Genomic DNA, 25,127 nt, shown 5'->3' with positions numbered 1-25,127 from the left:
CAGGATCTCCCCTCGTGCCACCTGGAGCTGTAAAGAAGAAGCTGCCCTGATTGTACTGAATGACCCGAGGGTTCCCTGGGCAGTGAATGAGGAGACCTAGTTAATGCCTGGCAAGCAGCTTCTTGCCCAGACTGCCGAGCCCTCAGAAGATGGGCCACCTCTGGCAATGTTTCTAGGGTGTAGCAGGAATAGTTTTGTGCCGTAAGTGTAGGACACGGGGTGTCCAGAGCTCTGAGTTCTATTCTTGACTCTGCCTCCGACTCTTTCTGAGACCTTGGGTAAATCACTTAACCTCTCTGCTTCAGTTTCCTGTCTGTAAAATGGAAGTCATGCCTACCAGGAGGAGGTGTTTTGAAGCCAAGTAATTAGTACTTTGCGCTCCTGGAATGGCAGGTACTGTAAAAGCACTGAGTGTCTGGGGAAGTCCAGGAGCCTTGCACAGAAACCCAGACAGTGCAAAGGGCTGCAGTGAAGCATCAAGAGCAGGACGCAGCACTGGTTTGGCAGCAGCTGCCGGCCATTCCTCTGTGCACCCCTTAGAAGGTGCTCAGCAATTTTACTTCCATAAAAGGTGGAACAAGCTCACCAACTGCAGCTGTGGTGGCCCCTAAATCTTACCGAGCCAGACCTGATTCCGCCAATCTTCCGGATTCAGTCCTTCTACCGGAACGATGTTGTCATCTCTCCAGCCAAAGGAGAACAGCTGCAGCAAAAGTGGGAGGATCAAAAATCCCGACAACCCAGTCTCCTTGAAAGAGCTGGGCAACAAGAACTGGAGGCCTCAGTCCTCAACGCCCTGCCAAAGTCTGGGCCAAACTTCTCAGCTAACTTCCCCATCGGAAATGCCACTCAGCAGATATTCCCTGCAAGTAATTGAACCAGTGCTGCAAATCAAGCACTTTTCAGCCACATTATCCAAAGCGTAGAAGTCTCTGGGTGTTATTTAATGGTAAAAAGGGCTCCCGCCTACCTCTGCTGGGACATCATTAATCTTTGCAGAAAAGCATCAGGTCTCCTATCATTGAGAACATACCCGGTGATGAGGCAGATAAATTACAGAACGCCCTCTGAGCTCGGCTGATATTGGGATGGAGTTTGATTCCCACTTCCTGCAATGGGGCCAGCGCTGTGCGCGTGAGACCTTCCATCAATGGCTAGAGAGAACTCACCTCCAGACCCTACGATCCATGATTCGTAGCGCCTGGTTCCCCCCTCAACTTACACCAGCTACATCACTGACCGCAGCGGAGTCCGTTCAGAGTCACACCAGGGGGAGGTGAGAACAGCACCAGGGACTTTCCCATTTTAAGGAGGCCAGTCAGCCTGTGAGCTGCTTGGTTCTTTTTAAGAGCACATGGGAAACCTTATGTTCGAATGGCAGCACCCCCAGTCAGGAGCAGGGAGACAGAGAACAGCTTACTCTGCTCACTAGCTCCCCTAGTGGGCAGTGATGGTGCAGGACCGGGCCGGGAGAGTGGTGCTATGAAAGTCCATTGAAAATAACCCAGGCCAGTGAGAGGAAGCACGGTCTAGCAATTAGGTCAGTGAAGCGGGAATCCGGCCCAGCAGCCCCTAGCCCCAGTTCTGCCAGTGTGAGCATGGGCAAGTTGCTTCCCCTCCCTCATGCCTCAGTTTCTCCATCTGTACAATGGGGATAATGGGGCTGTTGTGAGAGGAAGTGTTTGTGGAGTGTTCTCAGCTCTTCGGACTGCAGCAGGCGCTTAGATAAAGACGAAACGCTATGATATAATCCTCCGGAAATGAGTTTGAAAATGGAGCAAAGGAAGTATGAAACGTCTTATTGTTCAGGAGGGCAGAGGGTCCTGGCCCTTCTGACCCCCCCCCCCCTCCCGCCCCGCCCTCTTCCCCAGTTCCAAGCGGTTCTCTCTCTCTCTCTCTTTCTCTGTCTTCTACTCCTGGCTGTGAACCAAGAGTTCTGGTGAATCACCAGCACCAAGCACTAGTGAATCAATTAGGCCAGAGTCAGAGCAAGAGAGCGGTCCAGGGACTGTCAAATATTTGCAGAGAGAAATCACCCTGTGTGGCAACACAAGAGGGCTGGGGGAGCGAGGGGGCTTGACATGGCTCACAGTTTAGCCAGCCAGCGCGGGGGTGAGGGGGGCAGGGGAGGGGCTGTTTGATTCTCACTGCAGATATTCTTGCTAGACTCAAATGTTTTTAAAAACCCAAACCAAACCAAACCAAAAAATCATCCTGGAAAGTCCCTTTCTGGACACTCATCGGCTAGTGGTCACCTCGGGTATGGCAGGAATCTAGGTCACCTGGGGTGGGGAGGGGGCAGGTGATAGTCACATGGAGCTAGGGGGTGTCTGGGGCTCCCAGGGTTTGGGAGGAAAACTTGGGAATAGGGGGTGTCTCAGGCATGCAGGGTTGGAGGAGCATCTTAGGCACCTGAGGCTGAGGCTGTCTCGAGCACCCAGGGCCGTGGGCATCCCAGGCACTTGAAGCCGGGGGAGACTGGGGGGTTGTGGATAGCAGGGGTGAAGGAAATGCCGGGTTTGATTTGTATTCTCAAGCAGTGATGTCAGCATGGGAGAGCCGTCTGCAAACAGGCCAGGGCACAGCACTGCTTCCTGATGACTGAGAGCTCTCACCCATCAGGCCGCCAGCGCATGGTCAGCAAGCTGCTACTCCAGATTCGCAGCCACTCGCCTCATTGCCGAGCAGAGTGGGACCCACCTGGGGCTTTCTCTGGGGACAACATGAGCCTCACCAAGGGACAGACCAGTGTGGTCACAGGTAGGAAAGTAGGTCAGGAAAAACCCTCTTCCCACAATGCATAGTGGGAGGGGGGGAGTGCCTGCGATGACCCTGTGCCTTTCTCTCGCTCTTTTCATCCAAGGCTCACCAAGGGATTCATAAACATTAATTCAAGTTTCCCAACACCCTTAGGAGCTGGGGAAGTATCTGAGTCTCAGGCTACCACTGAGTAAAATGGGGATCAGACGGACCTACCTCCAGTACTTAAAGTGGGGATCAGACGGACCTACCTCCAGTACTTAAAATGGGGATCAGACGGACCTACCTCCAGTACTTAAAGTGGGTGGTCTAGCATAGCATGGAAACAGCAGCTTTGCTAAAACCATGCTTAAAGTGCAGACTTCAGCAACCAGCGCAGATAAAAAAAAAATTGTTTCCAGGTCTATAACAACACCCCCCCCCCCCCAGACACACACACACTTGAAACACTGTCTGCCTCGTGGGTTTGCAAAGCACTTTCAAATCCTCCCAGGCACTAGAGAAAGAGAATTATTATGAGCATTATTATTGGTATTACAGTGATGCCTAGAGAGACCACAACTGTGATCAGGCCCCCACTGTGCCAGGCACTGTACAAACACCTAGCGAGAGGCAGTCCTGGCTGAAGAGTTTACAATCTAAATAGACAAGACAAAGGTAGAAGAAAATCATTACCCTCACTTTACTGATGAGGGAAATGAGGCCAGAGAGATTAAGTGATGTGGTCAAGGTCACACAGGGGACAGAACAAGGGAGTGACCCCAAATCTACCATGTCCCAGGCCACTGCCTTGAACTCAAACCAACCCGCCTCACTGGGAAACAATCATTGCTTTTGCATCTCTTCTTTTAGCATCTTGACAAAACTGTCTCTAGTTGCCCTGCTGAGCACCTGCCTTCTGGGAAGCTGTACTATAGTGAGGAACATTTGGGGAGGACAAGAGGACATCAGTTAACTCAGTCGAAATGTACTGGGTTAAGGGAGCTTTCCAAAGGGATGCAGGGCTTGATTCTGCCCTTGACTTGATTCAGCCAATGACTTCCGTGGGTCACGGGGTCAGGCTGTCGGTAAGATGGCAGACGCGTTGCTTTGAATAAATGAGCTAGGTTATCGTATGTCTGGCTGGCATGTGTGCTAGTGGTTGGCAGAGGGATGCACTCCATTTTCAGCCTCTCAAAAATCTTTCTCCTCAAATGGGTGGATGGAAGAAAGAGCAGAGGGAGGCATTCATTCTGAGGTCAACAGCGCTGATTTCATGTCCGAGGTACAATGAGACAGGATGGGTCAGGCTCAGAAAGCTGGGAGTGGACTAGATTGAGATTTAAATCCAGCCCCAGCATATATTAGATGGGTCTCAATCTAAGTCCCAGTGGACAACATCCACGTCACAGAACTGCTGCCACTAACCAGCTTCCTTGGTAGGCGCACAGGAGTTGGGGTACTGGATCAGAGCAGTGATCTGTCCACTCCTGGACCAGATGCTCCACTGCAGTTATGGAATCACCTACTCACAGCAGAAGTTTCTTCTGAACCCCCATCAGAGTTTGGCTTATGTCCTGAAGCAGGAGGGTATGTATCCCTTTTAAAATGTTTTGTTTAACTATGAATGTTCACATCATGCATAGAAGCATCTCATCCTGTTTTGAATCCCAATAAGCCCCTCTCCTCACTGATTCCTGGCGGCAGAGGGTTCCACAGGGATGTATTGTGCCATAAACGGATTTAATTTGATCAGCTTTCAGTTGGTTACATTTCGGTGTCATTGAAAGTCCCTTTGCTGTAGTATTATGAGGAAGGGTAGATAGGAGCCCTTGATTTACCTTCCCTACACCACACAGGGCAGGCCAACACTGCCGGCAAAATTCGGCGGCAATCGACGTGAATTACTCAAGCTACACAGAGTAGCTTGCGTAACTCCTGTTGATTTCGTAACTTCCCTTGAGCGCACCATCTCCACTGTGCTGCACTGACGGGAAATGCGTTCCTGTCGACGCAGCGCTACGCCTTTTGGGGTGGTGGTTTTCTTAGATCGACTTCTGGATCAAGGGAACGTATCTTCACTGCCGCTCAGTCGAACTGGAGAGATTGATCTGACGGCGGTGAATCTGCCGCCGTCAGTGTGTACTTAGCCTTAGACTGCAAGCTCGATGCAGCATAAACCATCTTTTTGTTCTGTGTTTGTACAGCGCCTAGCACAATGGGATCCTGGTCCCTGCCTGGGGCTCCTGAGTGCTATTTCAATACAAATAATTAATAGTAATAATAATATTTTGTTTGTCTCACTGATGATGATGTATTATTTGTACTGCAGAGGTGCCTAGAGGCGAAGGCCACCAAGGCTAGGTGCTGTACAAACGTATCATAAAGAGACAGTCCCTGCTCTGAAGAGCTTCCATGTCTCTTCTCATTTCTCTCCTCTCGAAACTAAACAATGCCGGTCTTTATCATCTCTCTTCGTACAGCAGTGGAGAGGGCAGGAGCTAACTGTGTCTTAGAGACTGAGGCCAGCTCGACACTTCAAAGTTATACCGTTGTATCTATGTCAGATAGGGAGTGACTTTTGACTGACAGAGGTGTAGTAGGACAAGCCCTCGTGTGGATGCAGTTATACTGCTATGAAAGTACCTTATGCCAGTATAGCTAGGGCCCTACCAATTTCACGGCCATGAAAAATGCGTCATGGATCGTGAAATCGGCCCTTCTCCGTGAAATATGATCTGCCCCGTGCTGCTGGGAGCGCCCCAGCCCAGCCAAGACTAGCAGTTAGAAGAAGCCTCCTCCAGCTGCAGGAACTTTCGGGGCTGCCCAGCCCTGGAGCTTCCTGCAGCTGGGAAAGGTACCAGAGGTGGTTCCGATCTGCCCCATGCTGCTGTGAGAGTCCCAGGCAGGGGCCTCTAGCTGCCAGTCCTGGCTGGGCTGGGGCGCGCCGCACAGCACTGGGGAGATCAGACTCACCTCCCTGCTCCCTTCACAGTCCAGCTCTGAAGGCAGCAGAGAAGCGAGGGTGGCAAACCTGCCACACGCCTACAACAGATTTGCGACCCCCGCCCCCCTCCCCACACACACACACCCACACACAACCCCATTTTGGGTCCGGACTGCCATGGTTACAACACTGACATTTCAGATGAAAAGTTCTAAAATTGTGAAATCGACCAATTTTCAAATCCCACGGATGTGAAATTGACTAGAATGGACCTGATTTTGATGGGGCCCTAAATATAGCTTATTCCCTTTCCTATATGGGAAAAACTTCCCTGGGATGTAGCACCTTTGTCCTGGTATAACTTTGTACATGCCAGGGCCTGTGCTGCTTTAACGATGCCGGTATAGTTGAAGCAGTGCAACTTTCTAATATAGATGAAGCATGAACTACCCTCTGCCCGCTGGAGGGGGTCCCTGAAAGTCAGGAGCGAGGCACATAGGTGGGAGAAGCTGGTACTGATGCTGCCCATGGGTAAACAGTCTCCATGGACTTCAATCTAGCCACTTTCCCCTGCGCTACCCTCCCATTTGCCGACAGATAAAAGTAAAGCAAGACCGGGGCGGGGGGATCTCAGCCGTAGCGCGGGGGGTATGCTGGCGTGTGCACAGCTTGTTCTCAGACTCCTAGCCAGCCACTTTTCCACGGCACGTACTGACGTGCAAGGCTCCTAGGCCTCTGCCACAAGCCAAACCCAGACCAGTTCCCATTTACACACAGGATTGCTTCACACAGAGAGAACACCTCATTGGGGGGCAGCGCCAAGAAAGGTGAATGAACTAGCATTGCATCGACGCAGTGACCCATACGTTCCATGACCAACACTTCCTCAGAGTTAACCTAAATCTGACAGTCTCATGGAAAAAAGGAGGCTTTTGATAGTAGAAAAGGGGCTTTTTTTGCTTTTGCACAGCCGCAGAACCGCAGAGCACTCAACTGCACTGTCCCTTCCCTCAGGCACTGAGTCATCCCCAGTCAGTGGCCATGTGTGAGCCCACTCCTCCTACCGTTTCTGGCAGGAAAGGGGAGGGGCCTGAGTCAGCCTGCATCCCTCACTGCTCACTCGTGTTGGGCTGGAGCCATTGTCTGGGAGGCCCCTGATGAAGCAACACCACTGAGCTCAGCTGTTTTGCAAAAGCAGCAGGGCTGGTTTGCTGTAGTTGAAGTTGTGCGATTTGAATTCAGATAAGTGACACCATCCTAACTCAGTATTAAAGAGAAGCACAAGGGGGTGGGGCTCCTCGTATACACCAAGCGTCAATTGAACCAAGTCCCAGCTCCATCTCGGTTTGATGCAGTGGTATTTTCTCATTGCTTTAATTCAGAGCATCCCAGTGTAAAGCTAAGAGGTTGCCCTGTTAGATACACACCTGCAATGTGACACAGCGAACTAATGCATTTTGGCCTGTCAGCTGCAGAGGCATTATGTGGTAGAGCAGGGAGAGGACAGTCCCTCTTTGGCGGGTGGGGACGGATTCTGATCCCCTCTTTCACCCTGAATAGCACTTCACTCCTTCAGTAACTGCATGGACTGCCGGCCTGCAGAGCCAGCTGCTATTCAGCATGAGTGAGGGGAATCTCTGGTTGTGGTGAGACCAGGAATGCTGCATCCAAGCACAGGCGGAGACCAGTAAGCTAGAGGGGATGCGAAGGCGAACGACTAAATGTATTAAGGGGGCCAAGGAACTGTCTTGTGAGACAGGATGAAAAGAGCAAAGGGCCAGATCACAAGCCCAGCTCCACCAGTGTCACTCCACGACACTCAGTGGAGTCGCTTCAGGCTGGGTTGTGCCCTAAAGGAAGATTCATGGAGAGAGGGCGGGAATTCTCTGGTGTAAATGGGAATGGGATACATTGGCAAAGGAGCTTCTATGTGAAGGTTGGTCTACACTCTACAAGTTTCACTGGCATAAATCTGTCACTTAGGGGTGTGATGTTTTTACCAACCCAGTCATGCCAGGAAAGGCCCTACTCCTGACGCAGTTATACTGGTGCAAGGAGCTTTTTACCATAGAGTTAACTTTGATTTGCCAAACTGGATTACGGTCTACGAGCATAAGCCACTTTATACCAGTATAACTGTGTCCATGCCAGGGGGGTTTGCCACTTTAACTGTAATTAAAGTAGCAGAACTTTGATGCCTACACAAGACCTAAGGTACTTGACCGCCCCCACCCTGTTGTCCCCATTGTACAGATGGAGGACTGAGGCACAAAGAAGTTAAGTGACTTGCCCAAGATCACAGAGCAAGTCTGTAGCAGAGCAGGGAATTGAACCCAGGTTACAGGCTAGTGACCATCCTTCCTCCCCCCCTTCCACCTTTGCGGAGCACCTCGCAGACAAGGGTGCTGCCCCAAGGGCAGGTGACATTACCAGCCCTTATTAAGAACATAAGAATGGCCACATTGGGTCAGACCAATGGTCCCTCTAGCCCAGTATCCTGTCTTCCGACAGTGGCCAATGCCAGGTGCTTCAGAGGGAATGAACGGAACAGGCGATCATCAGGTTTTTCGCCTTCCTCTGCAGCATGGGGCACAGATCACTTGCTGTGGATTCTCTGTATCTTGAAGTCTTTAAACCATGATTTGAGGACTTGAATAACTCAGTCTTAGGCTAAGGGTCTATTACAGGAGGGGGTGAAGTTCTGTGGCTGCGTTGGGGAGGAGGTCAGACTAGATGATCACAATGGTCCCTTCTGGTCTTGTAGTCTATGAGCCTATAAGTGATCCATCCTGTTGGCCATTCCCAGCCTCTGGCAAACAGCAATCCCTCCCATCCTGGCTAATAGCCACTGATGGACCTCACTCCTCCTTATTACACTCCTCGGAGCTGTGAGCACCTGGGCACATCCCAAAGATGGGGACAGCTGACATCCGGCCTCCACTGAACTGGAGAGCAAATTTTGCCATTAGCTTTAAAGGGAGCAATACGCCCTCTGGCCTAGCAAGGTGCCGCTTTCTCCCCTGCCTTCTGCTAGTGCCTGGGTTTGGCCCAGGAGACGCTCCCGCGATGAGATCCCCACCCAGCTGTCAGGTCCCGGTGGACGAGGAAGGCCGTGTAATATGTCACTCCCTGTTTAATACACCTTTCAGCCCCTGTGTACAGGTATAACGCAGGTCCCAAAGAGACTGAGGGAAGATGACTCTATCCCATTTCAGAGCCTGCAGGGATGAATCTCTGTCCACTGCAGGAGAGGTCATGATGGGAACTGTGTGTGTTTGGAGTCTCCTCCCAATACAGGAGTCACCAGCCAGAGAGAGGGGAGTCCCTGCCACCTCCGCACCACCCCCGCATCTGGGAAAAGGGTATCCCTGCCACCCCCGGCCACGGGCAAAATGCACATGCAGCACGCAGCCGGGCCAGGGGTGTCCCAGCCACCCCCAGGCGTGGAAGGAATGCCCTCTCTCCGCCTCCAGGCAGGGCACTGTCAGTTCCTCGGTGTACACACCAGTCTGTGTTGCCTCCACAAGCTGCTGGTCATGGCCCTGCTGGGGCTGCATGCAGTTTCACTTCTTGTTTCTCGGGAAAATCGCTCCCATTCTAGTTCCTGGTGTGAGCGGGGTCATTCCCTCTGAACAGCCGCGTTTGCCTCTCACCCCTCCTTATGGGGACAGGGGTCATCACCTGCGTCAGCCCAGCCTGGGTCCCTATGGGAGAGCGGCTTAGATTTTCCCAGAATGCCCTGGGCAGCTGGGTAGGTGCAGGCAGAGCATCACATTGGTCACATGGCTGCACCAGGCCGCTGGAGGTGCTGAATCCTGTCCCTGTGTCACACCTCCCGTGGGTCTATCTGGCAGCGTGGGGGGGTCAGAGCGGCGGGACCAACCAGCTCTCAAAATACCCAAGAGGGTTTGCAGCCGAGTGCACAGGGTGCGGCAGGGGTTAACGGCACTGCCTGTTTAATGCAGCCCCCAGTCTCAGTGAAGGGAAAGGGGCACAGGAAGCTCCCTCGTTCTTCCCCACATGCTGCCTGGCGACTCAGTAGCTGGGGATTTCCAGAGCAGCTGGGGTGGGCTGGTGGGAAGCTGTGGGAAGGTCTGCTCCAAAGGTCATCAGGAAGCAGCAGGGGGTGGGGGAGGAGGAAGATGAAAGGAACAAACAGCGTTTACAACAAACAAAACCCAAGGGTGACTGTAGCGGCCTGAAAAGGTGCGCGGGAGCATCAGCGCGCTTCTGGTACAGGGTGGAGCAGGGTCAGAGACGCTTTGGAGTCACCTTAGCAAGCTGGTTTGTTCCACACTCTGGGAGAGGCTGGGTCTCTCCGGCAGTGTCTCTGTGGCTGCCTCGCTCCTGGCAGGATGTGGTCTGTATCTCGCAGGTCAGAGAAACACACAGCGAATTTCAGTGGAGCCCGTTAGAACAGGCCCGGCTCCCCAGCCCTGTCCTGCAGCTCCCCGCGCAGCCGGCGTGGAGGAGAATCACACCCGCTCTCTGTGGGCTGGCCTGCCCCGCGTGGTGCTCACAGCTGCCGAGGCAGACGTGGAGTGCTTGCCAGATGCTCTCCGCCAGCTCCTCAGCTGGAGTAAATGGGCACCGCTCCACTGACGCCCGTGCTGAGCAGCTGGTTCTTTATGCCCACGAGCTGCCTTCCGTCTGTTACCCGAGCGCCACGGGAGGCTTGTCACCACTCAGCCTAACTGGCCCAGAGTGAATCCTCCTCCCCGTGCTAGTGGAGACTGAACACGCAGGAGGTTTGGTTCCTCCCCCCAGCACAGCCCCACAGGGCTCCATCCCACCCTGCAGTGACCAGTCTGGGCAATGGTCCTTTACACTCTGTGTCCCATGGGGCGGCTGGCTGGAAAATCCCTTCCCTCCATGCTCACCACCGGTAACTGTAGCAAGCATTACACAGGTGAGATCAGTATGCGCCTGCGTAAGCTCCCAGCTCAGAGGAGATGAAACAGAAAAGACAAAGGTGAAGTCAGCTAGAGGCTAAGAAGTGACTGGGCCTAAAAGCTGATCCGCTTTCTCCTAGGGCCTGCCTCTCAGGTCAGGGCTGGGACAGCTTGAATCTGCCCGGGCCGGGCAAGCTCCTTGACCCGTGCCTGTTGCACGATTGAACAGTGAGCCCTGATCCCCAGGCTGCTGATCCGGCGGGAAAATCATTAGTGGAACGTTTAGAAGACGGGAGGAAGAAAGGAGACAAGTGGAAACGGCGGCCAACAGAATAGAGACCAACTCAAAAACTGCTTTGAGGCTTTCAGGGCGTGGCCCCAAAAGCCGAGGGAGGGACCGTGGGCTCAGCAGGCCCGTTCTGCCCCTGGTCGATGGCCCCGGGGCTCCAGACGGTAAGCCGCAGTGCCGCATGCGTTCCAGCTTCATTGCACGGATGAACATTGATCTCTTTCCGGTGCCTGTAGTTGAAGCCGCTGACCAGACTTTCAGGGCCTGACTTTCACTTCCACTTTTTGGTCTCTTTCCAGGTTCCTGGCCAATGGAGCGTTTCATTGAACAGTTTCGGCTCGGATCCCCCGTGGCTTCGACCCAATTCCTCACTCAGCATCAGTGACTAGAGGCGGCGTTGGCATCTGAGGCCAGCCCCAGAGCTTCCCCTCGGAAGAGTATTGCTGCTCCTGTCTTTGAGTTGTTTGCATTTCCCTGTCGGATCACGAGGCTCTACAAAATGTCACACTCAGCCTTTGCCCTCTAGAAAGTCAATTGCTACAAGTGCTTATGTCCATTCCGTTATTTCCTCGTCTCCTTCCGTTCATGTCCTGGTTACTGCTGGGGCCAGCCCGGTGCCATCTGCTGGGGCAAGTCACAGTTCCATCAACCACGCAGTTTACAGTGCTCAGCTTTTGATCCTGGTGCCCCACCAACACCACCGCAGAGATCAACCCCCCTTTCACCTGACTGCACTGCAGCTAGAGTCCTGCTGGCTTTGCCAGCCCCTTCGCGATGGACTTTCTGCAGCACCAAGCGCGCAGTCTGCAAAGGCAACACATGGTATTTTGCGCTTCCTGAAGCTGTCTTGGAGCCGGATTTATCCCTGATCTGATGCAGGTGCCAGCACAGGGACCTGAGGAGGCAGCTTTTACCTGCCCTATGCAGGTGCTTCAGGGGCCGGTGCCACCCTTGGCTTGAGGGTGTTGCCTGAGGAGTTACGCCTGCCCCCTGGTCCCTTTGCACCAGCCTTGCCTGCAGCATGCTAACACTGTCCTTACCCATAGAGCTAGACACCCACCCGACCCCAAAAATCCAGCTGGAATTTTCTCAACTAGGCTGCGCCCCTCTGATTTTAGCCTGGTGCAAAGTTTCACAGCTGGCTTGCCCAGCAGCATCCGCCGAAGCCGTCCTGCTAACTGCGCAGCTGGTACTAGAGAGAGACTCTGAGTCTCCTGAAGAGGCCAATGACATCCAGACTGGGTGGAGGTGAGCAAACGGTCATCGGCTTTGAGCACCGGACTCTGCTCTCACTTGTAGCCATGTAAAGCAGGAGTGGGCCCAGTCAAACCAGTGTGAGGGAGAGCAGAATCGAGCACAGTTCCCGAGGCACCAAAAAGCCGTAGTAGGAGCTTTTCCAGTTGGCTCTGCGGAAGACAGGCATCAGCGACCATCCAGGTCTAACCCTTCCTCAAGTCCCATGCTCAGTGGTCACATCTCACTTCCCCAAGCAGGCATTGTGAGCTTGGCACAGCTGTGTCCCGGTTGTTGTGTCTCGCACGGGAGTGACAGAGAAACTCAGAGCTGCGTCCCTCTGGCTCTGTGACTGACAGGCTGGAAGCTGTGTGGTTTGGGAATCCCATTGGGATGAAATAGCCTGATCCTGCCTTCCGACTTCTTTCTTCCAGTCTGGCTGAGACTCTGTAGCATTTCCTGCCCCCATGCATGGGCGTGGGTTTGTTTGTTTTTTTCTTTAACACCTGTTACTTACTGCAGCAATCAGAATAAAGCATAGCATTGAACATGGCTTACGTTACGTTTACCTCGTGGGGTCTCTTTCCCATGGGATCTGCCTGTGCATTTCTAATGCTGCCTGCGCGCTAGGATTTAGCCCCAGTACAGACTCAGAACCCAGTTGTGCTGAAGGAGGCGTGATCTGGTGGTTGGAACTGTGGACAGGGATTGGCTGTGCTGGATCTATTCCTAGCTCCAAGAGGGAGTGTGATGTAGTGATTGGAGCCGGAGATAGGAATCAGAACTCGGGTTCTACTCCTGTCTCCACCACTGACTCACTCTCTGACCTTGGGCAACTTAGTTTGCCTCTCTGCACCTCAGTTTCCCATCTAAAAACGCTAAGGTTAGTGATGCTGACTTACCACACGAGGTCAGAGACTAGTTTAGCTAGCTTTGTAAAGCAGCTGGAGAACCTCCTGTGAAGGACAGGATTACCACCAGGGTGTTCTCCTGACTATGGGGTGGAGGGAAATGCCCTTGAGTTCAGGGCAGGTGTAAAAAGGCAATGATGAGATTACAGTTCAGATTTCCAAAATCGCTCAGCATGACAGGTGCACACTGGATGCTGAGCTCAGTTGAAACTCTGGCCCTTTTGTAGGCATCTAAATGGGAGCTGAGATTTACTGCAATTCTGGTTCCAATGGTGGGCGCTGAGCACTTGGAAACATGGCCCTGGGCTCTCTTGAGTATCTGGTCCATAATATCACTTACAGTGCTCTACATCACCAAAGCATCATGCACACGTGTATTAGGCTGCAGAATAACCTCCCAGGAGAAATGCTGGGGGCACCATCGCTTGACTCTGGAGAACGCATAGCAGGGAACAATCTGCACCGGGCCACACAGTGGGGCTGAACAAGTTGTGACCTCATGAGTCTTTTTCCATCTCTGATTTCCATGATGATTTTGCTGCTCTGATCCAATCTCCTCCTCCAGCTTCATTCAACCAAAGGGGAACATGAAGTGCAAGCATTTTCACTTCCTCTTGTCTCCCAGACTAGCCGTCCATAGCAGCTTTCATCTGAATCCACAACCACTCCAATCAGAATCCACCTCACCAGACACAAACACGCCCACGAGGCTCCTTCCTCTGTGTTGCTCTGACGTGCCGTGCCTTCCCTGGTTCCCTTTCCCCTGAGGCTACTCTGCTGCCCTCTGCTCTGGCATGGACCCTGGGCATGCACCACACGCTCCTTTGCCCATCACCTAGACTAGAACTGGGTTTCACGGAGCCAGGCACCTTTTGGAGTTTAAGTTTTGCGACTGCGCAGAGGGATGTTGATAGGTCGCCACGGCCACGTCTTGCACTTTTCAAAGTGCCCCGAGGATCTGACACCTCCATTCAGAAAGGAGTTGGGGAGTCGGCTGAAGAACAGCCCCTCTACCAGTGCGGCACCCCCACCGCCACCACATTGTGGAGGCAGCACAGAGGGCCAGCGCCAGTTCTGTTGCAGTCCTCGGATCCCTGCTGCCAAGACAGTGACAATGCCACCCATGGTGCCGGAGTGTTGTCTGCTTGGCCTGCAGTTCATTGACTCGCCTGCTGCCGCTCAGGAATCCCACCCCCAGGTTCTTCGGCAAGTCTCAGCGCTGAGGAGACACTGCCGGAGCAGGGACCCAGGATACAGAGCGCTAGCTGGGCTTTAGATAAAGGACAATCTTGAGCAGTAACCATATCTGCAACCTTCTCTGCTGGTTCTTGGAGATAACCTTGAATTCTCCTTTCTGTAGAGCAGCAAAATCAGGTCCTGGAATGGCAGAGGTGGCTAACTAAAGAAGGGGAAGGCGAAGAGTCTAAAGTGAAGAAGGACAGTCAAGAAAATGATGCAAAGGAGAGGGACATTAGCTGCCCCCACAATGCAAGGAGATCTGAGTGCAGGTCCATAAAGAAACCAGCTGTCACCAGAGATGTGTATGAATGAAACATGCGTCCATCAGACCATCCTCCCCACTGAACGTCCCGAGACATCAAATCTGACATCTCCACCTTTGGCCTACAAGATCTGGTCCCCAGGAGTCATGCTTTTTTCTTGGCAGGACCCTCTGAGACGTCATGGTGTGGCAGACCCAAAGCCGGTCTGGATTCCAGTTTCCAAGCTCTATAACCACCTGATTATTTTTTATGATTACTGGGCTTGTTTTCAGCATAACTCTGTTTTGTGTGGCTGTAAATGTCAGCCTTTTGGTCCCAGGAAAGCCACAAGACGTGTTTTCTTTCCTCCAGCTTAGTTTCACTCTTCAGCTGAAGTTGTGAAATTATTCAGGTTTGTGTCTAGGGCAGATAGCCGAAGTCAGGAAGTTCTACACCCACAGCAAACCTAACTCAGAGCCGTTCACCTGGGCAGGGAAACATCTGCCACACGCCACACTGTCTCCAGCTGCCTCTGGAGAGGAGGTTATTGTGGCTAGGGCGATCCTACAGTCAATAGACCAGAGCAAGAACGCTAGCGTGTCAGAACTCTGCTGTTGATCGGTCCCGGTTTGGTGCCTAGCACGACAGATGTGCACACCGTTACGTCTTTTGCTGTACATCAGCCAAATGCCTACCACGATGGGCCCCGATCTCATTGTAAAGCACATAACACACTCACATTTGACCCCCTTCCTGCTGGCCTCAGCAGAGAGGCCAAGGAACAGGTGGGTCATGCGGACTGAACTTCTGATGCCCTGCGTGGTCCATCAGGTTTAAAGCAGCGTGGTGGGGCAGAATGGGGGACGCTTGCCCTGCCACGCTCTGGTTATGTCTACACTGCTATCACAGGGGGCGACTGCAGCTTTAATCTGGCTAGCGTGTGAAGCCTCAGGAGCCTGCAAGTAATTACCAGGGGTCCAGGTGGGCCTATGCAATCTGTGCTGGAACGCGCACTGCTGCGTCTTCCCGGCTCCAGGCCCCAAGCTTCCTAGGTTAAAGCTGGCTCAGGTACGTCTGCTGGAGCCGCGTCACGCCCTGCGGTTGCAGCACTGACATACCCTCTGTGCTGTACCTGCTCTGGAAAGGACAAACGTGCCTTTCCTCTCTGTACCTGTTCATCCGGCACCAGGGCTAGTTTCTCTTTAAAACTGAAATTAAAGCAATACCTCAGAATTGCTGCACCCACTGGCCATTTAGCAGGACCTCCCCTTTAATCATCCCTTTAATTAATTAGTCTTTCCTGTGAGACTTTCCTTTATTTAAGGCCCAGATTTCCCTCTCTCCTGGGTCCCTTCCCTTGCATCATCTCTTTGGCACGCTTTGCACCACAAGCCCTTTGTAGTGATAATTTATAAATGTGTTATGATAATGCAATAAGCAGCTGATGACACCACCACCCTCCTCTTGCACCTTCAGTCACAGGATCACAACACGCTTTACACGCGGTAGTACACCTGAGCAAGTCTATTATCCCCAGCCCAGGCTCTTTACAGATGGGGAAACCGAGGCACCGATCAGGGAAATGACTTGCCCAAGATGGAGAAACGAGGCAATGGCAAATCTAGAAATAGACCCCAGGGTGGAATTCTGGCCCCATGGGAATGAATAGCAAAACTTCCATTGATTTCAACAGGGCTAGAATTTCACCTCAGGTCTGCTAACTGCCAGTCCCATGCGTTAGCCACAAGACTATCCTTGGCGGGCTCCTCGTCTTCTCCAAAGCCCTTGTGCCAGCATCCTGACTCTGCGGCTGTCACTGGCAACACGGAGAATAAAACCTGGACCGGGTTTTCCCTTCAGCAGGAAATGTCTGTTTCCCTACTGGAGCGTGCTGGCCGAATCACCCCTATTCCCAGGCCCGGCCTGCAGCCTGTCCCCACACGCACAGGGGCGTGCTGCATTCCAATACCACCTCCTTCAGACCAGGCTCCAGGATGGGGGTCACATTGCGACCCCTCTGCGGGGCCAGCCGCAGCACAGAGCCAGGCCCCGGAGTGCACCCTGCCCGGAGCTCTCCTTCGCCCACAGCTTTTCCTCTGTCTCTCGTTCTCTCCCCAGAGTTGCCTTGGTCCAGCTAGGCTCAGGAAAAATGTGACTGTGGACAATGGGAGAAGGGGTTGTGGTACATGATTAGAGCACAGGGCAAAGAGCCAACATTCCTCATGGGAGTGTCATCTAGTGCCTAGAGCGTAGGCTGGGGTTCTATTCCCAGCCCTGAGAGTCATCAGGGCTCAGAGAGAAGTTTTATTACATTGCAATGAAAAGACTGCGGCAGAGTCTCAGAGCCCAGGTCAGTTGACTCGGGCTGAGGGTCTAAAGATTGCAGTGTAGACATCCAGACTCAGGCTCAACCCCGGACTCTGAGACCCAACACGCTCACGAGGTTTCAGACCCCAGGCTCCAGCCTGAGCCCAAATGTCTACACTGCCAATTGTATAGCCCCGAGGCCTGAGCCCAGTGAGCCGGAGTCAACCGACCCCGGCCAGCCACCGCTATGCCCCAGGTCTTTTCTTGCAGCATAGACATACCCGGAAATGCTTTTCCTGGCAATGGAAGGGGCATTAGTATTGATTAGAGCGCAGGAGTAAGGCTACGTCTACATTTGGAGCTGGAGGTACACATTTCAGCTCGAGGAAACGTTCACGCATTAGCTCTGTGCACTAAAAATAGAGTGTACAGGGGTGCATGTGGCAGGAGGGACTGGCCACCCCAACTGCAGACCCAGCCAAGACCATAGTTCCAAAGTTCTTGTGTGGCCTCAGAGCCTAAATCCCATTGACCTGCAGGTTACTTGGGTGCTTTTGAAACATTTTTCTAACGTGGAAATGCAAAATATTCTCTCACCTATGTCACTCATTGGCCAGTCACTTTTCACAGATTCGTGGATATTAAGGCCAGAGGGGACCATTAAAATCATCTAATCTGACCTGCCCCATAACACAAGCCAGAGAATCCACTGGGTCATTCCTGCATCCAGCCCGGTAAGGCCATTTACACCAGCTTACGTTACATACTCATTTACATACATTCTCCTTGTGGCACAAGAAGAAATGCCTGCAATTCAGTGAAGGGATCTATAGGGCCTGAATGAAGAGTAGGGCTTATTGTGTCATTTACAAAGCTGCATGTTATATTTGTAGGTCTTATGTGTGTCTGTAATGGTTCCATTTCTAGGGTGGGGCAGAGTCTGAACCTGTCAGCCTCCCCCTTTAATGCAACTGCAGGACTCAGAGGGAAAGAGGAAAAGAAAAAAAGGAAGCTAGGGTTGTAACATACCACAGCCCAGAAAAAAAAAATACAAAATGCACTACCCTGCTTGTGATCAGAGTTAAAATTAGCAGCAAAAGGAAATGACAGCGTGACATGTCATGGAAGGCAGCTAAACTTGGAGTTCTCCTTCTCTTCTTCTTAGCAGAGGGTGTAATTGGCCTGTGAGATTAGTGTAGAGGGACCGGTATAAATGAAAGATCACACTTTGTTGACATCCTGTAGTCAGACTATAGTCATCCGCTCCTCTCTGCCTTTAATTCCTTGTGGCTAGCCTATTTATTTTTGGTGGAAAGGGAGAGAAAAAGATCAGATGTTTATCCTTCTAGGAAATTATCACCATCATTTTTGTTTTTAATTTCAGATGAAGAGAAGAAAAGTTATATGAAAACTGCCCTTTAGTGCAATGTTCCGGAGTCTCATTTCCACCCAGGCAACTTTACTCCACTCTTGCCGTTAATTGGCCATCAAGTGAGTGTAGATTACCTTTATGCTGACTTTATGTTTTCTTTACACTGCGAGCGAGGCCTCAGCTGAGAATCAGGGCCCATCTGTCTGCGTGTGCTCTCAGTAGCAATGTCTATGCTGCAATCACGGGGTGTGATTGCTGCTCGTTAGACGTACCCAAGTTAGCTTTAACCTAGCTAGCTTGGGTACCAGGAGCAATGACACTGCAACCGCGTGGGCTTCAACGTGAGCTAAATTAAAGTTAGCTCAGGTCTATCCACACGAGCTGCAGTCACACCCCATGGTTGCAGTGTAGACAGACCCAGAGATGGGATGTTACCTGGCTCTGAATCTTTGGCTGTGTCTTCACAGCAAAAAAAAAGGGGGGGGTGGGTTCATTGAGATTACTAACATGAGATAACTCTCGATTGTGACATTCTAGTGGAGAGCAGGTGCTGTAGTTTTCACCATGATGTACCTATTTGAGGTCAGCTTCAGGTTAGAGGCCTGATGATTCTTGCTGGACGGGCTCATGGTCTTTGAATGCTCTGAGCTGGCAATACTAGGATGAGGAACCAGCACTTGAGGTACAGAAGCCACTGAAAACATTACAGGGCAGGAGGCTGATGTGGTCCAACGTTCATTGTCTCATCAGGGTTATACGAGTTCGGTAACTCCTCGGAAAGGGCAAGCCACAGCCAGGGTGAGCCACCAGGGTTGAGACTGCCCGGCTTGTAGTCCCGCAAAGCAGAGTTATGACAGGGAAGGAGAGGAGATTTTCCAGTTTCAGCGCTTTATTTTCAGGCAAAATTGGGCTCATTTTTTAAAGACTAAATGCTGGGGTGGGGGGGTTCTGCCTTTAATAAAAAATAGTTTTCCATGGGTGATTTCAATACGTGCCCCCTCCACGGTCTGGAATGAGTTTCGGGTGAGGGGGTGTGGCCAGGGCGGTGGGGAGGGGGCCATTCTAATGTCTCGTCAGCCTCTTCTGAGGCCTTGCAGTGCCAGAGATGAGCTCCCAATGGGTGCGAGCCGTGCTTTCTAGAGAGTCCGTGTTCAAGGCCCAATCCCAATTTCCACTTCTCAAAGCCAGCAGGAATGCACACGCATACATACATGCATGTGCAGAAAGACACACAGAGAACACATGTACATACATACACGTAGACACACAGTGCATATATAGCCAGACATACATAGAACACACAAAGACAGACACACGGGGAGAAATACACAGGTACAAGACATACACACAGAAAGGCACAGTAAGGTGCACACATCCCATGCGCACTACAAATACATAAACCCACATACAATACCTACATAAACAGAGACACACATTACACATAGAAATATAGGTGTGAGTTCTTGAGCAGGTCACTTGAGTCTCATGTGTAGCACCGACACGACTGTATTGGAGTACCCATTTACACTATAACCCTGCTCTAACCACTGTATAGCCTCATTTGGCCTGGAGAACCAAATATGTTTATAACCATGTTAAAGGACTCAGACTATAGTAAGTGGGGGACCCAACACAGCCATATCTGTGACCTTAACCTCCTTGTGCCTCACTTTCCCCATCTGTAAAATGGGGATAAGATTTACCCTATATTTTCAAGGGGGATTGCAAGGCTTCATTCACTAATGCTAGTAAAGTGCTTTGAGATCCTCACAGGAAAGGGGCTTGTATATAAGTGCAAAATTCTGCCTGTACAGGTACAACTGGCCTCACTGAAAGCTTCCACTGTTTTCATTGGGCCAGGACTTCACCCTGCTGGGGGAAGAGGCACAGAAGATTACAGTATAGAAACACAGAAACACGTATTAAATAGTAGGAACATTGACCAGACCGTGACCACAAACTCTCACTTTGATGTTTGCGAGACCTTTGCTGCATGGAAAATATTAATTGCGGGTTTTGTTACTTTTTGATAATTCAAAAGAAAAAGAAAAACGGAAGCCGGTACAGTCACCCAGCGCTGGCTCCACCCCCTTTATCTCTCCTTCCATTCGCTCACAATCAGAGCAATAGAAAAGAGAAGCTGAGTCTCTCTCTGCCTAAATGTAGAAAGTTTTGTTTCTAAATCAGTCGTGATGGAAAGGAAATACGTCACGTCCCGCGGGAAGTGGCTAGGCTGCAGCAGCCACAAGCCCATTGCAAAGTGCTGCAATGGGACAAACTGAGACTGAAATAGATTCACACTTTGTTATTGTCACCAATATAATTTTTCAGTGTACTTGTGTGTGTCATTTTTAGCATCCAGAGGAAATTGTATTTTGTATCTGTTTGTTCTGAATTTCCATTGCAGTGGCGGTGGTTCTGGGGAGCAGAAGGAAGAATGAGAAAATAGCCCCAAAGAAACCAAGGTGCAAACATGTTATCGGTTATCCGAACCCCCAGGAAACCAATGGGAAGGCTTGTGTGTGAAGCGTGCAGATGACTGTGAGCAGACTGTGCTCTGGGGGTTTTGGTAGTTCAGGGGGGTAAGTAGCAATTGGTAATGTGTATACGCCTGGACCTCTCCGTTACTCAGCAGCCACTCTCGCTGTGGCAGAGATGTGTGCTTTTACATGGTGCTTGTCTCCGTACCCAGATCACTTTCAGGACAGCAGACCGTGGCTAAGGCCCCGATTCAGCTGTCCGTCTCCGCTCAGTAGAGCACTTACCCGTTAACTTTAAGTGTTTAACTCTAAGCCCATGCTTTACTTTAAGGTGTGCTGCATGCGGATGGATTTAAGCTCATACTCACATGCTGTGCTGAAGCCGAGGGGACCTACATGCTGTATTCTGCACTCAGATAAATACTCCTGGGGTGTTTCGCACGAGTCAGGCCTGCACAGTTTAGCTCTGTTTATGGACAAAGATAACTCCCTTTCATCCAACTCCCTCTGCAACTCCATTGCAACAGTGCCAGCAACACTATGCCATCCTTCAGAGTTACACTGAGCCAAGTTCAGTGCACTCTGGTGGAGTTACACCAGCACCAGGGGTCGTTTTGACCCAATATGCTCTCAGCCACTGAAGGCCTTTTCTCTCCATTGCTCTCTAACTTGCTCAGCCGTTTACCCCTTTGCACCGTTGGTGTAAAATGCTGCCATATCGGAACAGTGGAGTTTTACACTCGCTCGGCCCTGCTATCGGTGGCATCAGGCCCTTACTCAGCAGGAGCTGACAGACAGATGATATTAAGGGACAGACAGATGCAGAGGAAAACAAATGGCAACTCGCCGTGAGCCTCCCTGGAGATTCAAAATTGCACAATATTGAGCAAATAGTAACAACAGCAATCTGCACGTCTGTCATTGTGCCTTTCGTCTGAGGATCTCAGTGCACTTTACACACACCCATTAAACCGTGCAAGAGATCTGTGAGGCAGGGAATAATTGCTGTTCCCATGTCAGAGCTTGAGAAACTGAGGCATGGAGAGATTTTTGCCACTATCAAGAACATATGTGCTGCCTACATACTTTGTTCTCCCCTTCACCCCCACATCCCGTGGGCTAGAAATGGATTTTTGAATTCAGTGGCAATTCTGAAAAATAAAATGAAAAAAAGATTCATTTCCTGTCAAATGAAAACAAGCAGTATTTTGGAATGTTTAGTGAATTACAAACGAGAGCCCCGTAGCACCTTAAAGACTAACACATTTCTGCGGACATCAGCTTTCGTGGGCTGCAACCCACTTCGTCAGATGCCGTGGGTTGCAGCCCACAAAAGCTTATGCCCGCAGAAATGTGTTAGTCTTTAAGGTCCACAGGACTCTCGTTTTTGCTGTGTACAGACTAACACGGCTGCCCCTCTGGAACTTTTCATTAGTGAATTAAGAAGTTGGGGAAAAAATCACTTTTAGGTCAAATGAAACATTTTTTTCTTTTCAATTTTGGGCATTTTTTTAATGTTTAAAAAATGTGTTTAGTAAATTTAAAGGACATTTTTGGGGGGGTGGAGAAGTCCTTTCAAATAAAAAATATTAAAATATTTGGAAAATGTCCCCCCAAAAAGTTTCAGTTTTTTGGCATTTTTGTTTTTAATGAATAATTTGGCAAAAGCGACACAAATCCTTAGCGTCCCCAAATCTGCATTTTTGCCCCCCCCCCCCCAAAAAAAGATTCAGCTGAAAAATTTCATCCAATTCTTCTGCCGGCTTCAGGACAAGAGAATGAAAGGGAGAACTGGTATCAAACGGAGCTTGGCGAAGTGCAACACGCACATGACTCTATGGCCAGATGACACATCGATGCACTCTCTGGGTCAAATGCAGTCCAGGTGTAACTCCACTGAAGCCAGTTTTCCCACAGGGAATTAACTGCCCTCTGCGTCAGGAGTTCAAAGCAGCTATTAACAGACCCAGGAGTGCTGCCCGTACAGGGACTCAGGAATATAACCCACCTGTCAATCAAACTCGCCACACACAGCTACCTGGAGACCTGACCTTGCTGATGATTTGAAAGGAAAAAGAACCAGCTCTACTTTTCTCTCGCCTGCCTTCGCTGGGGCAAGGAAGTGGTTACGATGCCGGATTTACAAGCATTTACCTCCTGACGGTGGGGCTCAGCTGGCTGCTGGTAATTGACAACTTCAGAGTTCACAATGGAAAAATAACAAAACAAAACAGCACTTTCCAAGAAGTCTGTGGGTCCCTGACCCTTCTTCCATCATCATCCTTCTGGTGCAGCAGCAACGCCGCTCAGAGCCAGTGCTGAGAGCCATTCCCTGCTGTGAGTGCAAGTGGAAAGAGGATTGATCCTAGTGAAGAATGACCCCTGTCACCAGCAGGTCCATTTCCAACCCAGCTGTCCATTAGCGATCTCCCATCATACAGTTAGGCCTCTGTTTTCATGAGTGGCCCCGGATTTGGGGAGCCCTTTTGGGTATCCAGCTTTCAGACACACCAGGCCTGATTTTTCAGAAGAGCTGAGCGCTCCCAGCTCCAGCCAGCTTGTGTGGGGGGCAATCACAGCTAGTCCATTGTGGTTGTTCTGTCCTGCACGGGAACCCCACTGTGACCCAACGTCTCATTTCAGAAGGTCTGTGAACAGACCATCAATCAGCCCCCATCTGGCTGCTCTGTGCTGCCTCCAAGCAAGGCAAAGCATCTGGAAAACTGCCCTGAAAGATCAGCCAGGGATTTCCAGTGACACCAAGGAATCAATCCTAGGGGAGCTTAAAGCCAGCATAGAGGCTCTATGCCATCCGCTTCCCTGCACATAGGGGTGTGTCAGTGGGAGACGGGGGCGTACCCTTGGAAGGAGAAGATAAGATAGATCCTCCTGATCCTGGGTTGGAGAAACAGTCCCCTAAGGAAGCACTGCAGCCAGCATAGCTTAGGAAAGTCCTCGGGTGCTCTGAAATACACTGGCCCAGGGTCAGGGAACTGAAAGGTGGCTTTCAAACGTCTACCTTTTATCTAGCATTTTTCATCCACAGACCTCAAAGTGCTTTACAAAGCAGGTAGGTATCATTGTCCCTATTTTAAAGATTGGGAAACTGAGGCACAGAGGGAGGCTGTGACTTGGCCACGGTCACCCAGGAGGCCAGTGGCAAAATCAGGAATATAACCCAGGCCCCCTGAGTCCCAGGGTTTGGGTTTGGAGCACCCATTGTTCTCCAGCTTTCCACATCTGCCCCATGTATAATTCAGCCGCAGCTGAGGGCTGAACCCTCTTTTGCTTCCTTCTTCTCTGAGCCAGCCAGCCTCTTGCCACGAGAGACTTACAGGGAGTCTAAACCATGCACCAAAAAAATAATAGTTCAGATTTTTTTATTTATTTATTTTTAGATAGTGAACTTGTAAAAAAAATAATCCACTTAGGGTAACCCAGGGCAGCTCCCCGCAGCACATGTGGCTGGACGTTTCTCTCTGAAACTAGGCCATAGTTCAGAGGAAGTCTGCCCTAAATGGGATGCCTAAGTCAGCAGGGTAATAATTACCTATTTTTAACGATTATTGAAATAATTACCATAATGAAAATCTCAACAAACGGCTCAAGGGTGAGCAGCCTCAGGTACCTTCCCTTGATGGAAAACAGGAACAAGTTCTTTTTAAGTTCGTGACTGGCTTGATTATGATGCAGCTGGGTCCCCTGCTTGTCCCTGGAGGGTGGGGTGTACAGAGACTCTGAGCCTCAGGCATAGGAAAGAAAGGCTTTATGAGGACCAGCAGCATGTGAACTCACTTTTTGGGGGGGGGGAGATAGTGCCCATTCTTTAAAGAGCACAGCTCCTGCAATGAGATCTCTGCAAGCCCATGGAAGTCAATGGTGCAGTGAAGCTGTTGCTTGCTGCAGATGCAGTGAGATCTTTGCAAGTGTTCCCTGCACCCACTGGTGTCACTGGAGCTCGGGACAGGTGCACTGAGAGTTTTGGAAGATGTTGCCTGCATCCATTGATGTCAGTGGAGCTGGGTGAAGGTGCAGTGAGATCTTAGCAAGCCCATCCCCTCGCCCCATTGATGTCACTGGCATTCCAGGGGCCTGCCTGCATGGATCTCACTGCAGATCAGAAGATTGGCGCCCCATCTTGTAAACCCTTGCTCACATGAGTAATCCTATTGAAGCCAGCAGTGTTACTCATGTGAATAAGGAACACTCGCCCAAGGAAAGATTTCCAGCAGCTGGCTGAGGATGATGATCTGAGCACATGACAATAGGATCATAATAATAAATGAATACCTGGCCCTTCACAGTACCTCCCGTGTGGGGATCTGTAAACATTCACTGATCTGACCCTCTCTGTCCCCCTGAGCAGTAGGTCAGCATCATGATCCCCGTTTGCCAGCAGGGAAACTGATGCACTGAGCAGTCAAGGACAACATTGTCTGCTTAGGGTGCCTTGATTTTAAAGGTCAGACCTCTGGT

At 51.0% G+C, this 25,127-nt stretch overlaps 1 protein-coding gene across 9 annotated transcripts in view; it reads left to right on the top strand.

Annotated features, from left to right (window-relative positions):
- PEBP4 (phosphatidylethanolamine binding protein 4) overlaps window positions 1–25,127 on the top strand; it is a 219,827-nt gene that overhangs the window by 184,233 nt on the left and 10,467 nt on the right. For 6 of the 9 annotated variants that reach the window (XR_010918875.1, XR_010918874.1, XR_010918876.1 and 3 more), the window contains exon 7: window positions 20,579–20,753. The exons of 1 other annotated variant lie outside the window; for it this stretch is intronic. Coding sequence is in view for 2 of the 8 variants with exons in the window: in XM_067543688.1 (XP_067399789.1) it covers window positions 11,167–11,252 (86 nt within the window). In the remaining 6 variants the exon portion in view is untranslated. Of the gene's footprint in view, window positions 1–11,166; window positions 12,658–20,578; window positions 20,754–25,127 lie in introns of those variants that run through there. 2 more of the 9 variants (XM_067543689.1, XM_067543688.1) reach the window with 2 other exon arrangements.

The sequence above is a fragment of the Emydura macquarii genome, unplaced genomic scaffold (genome assembly GCF_026122565.2).
Source record: "Emydura macquarii macquarii isolate MOO-44397 ecotype Brisbane River unplaced genomic scaffold, CSIRO-AGI_Emac_v2 contig_967, whole genome shotgun sequence".
In the NCBI taxonomy this organism is placed as follows: Eukaryota; Metazoa; Chordata; order Testudines; family Chelidae; genus Emydura; species Emydura macquarii.
This window is presented reverse-complemented; position numbering and strand designations above follow the sequence as displayed.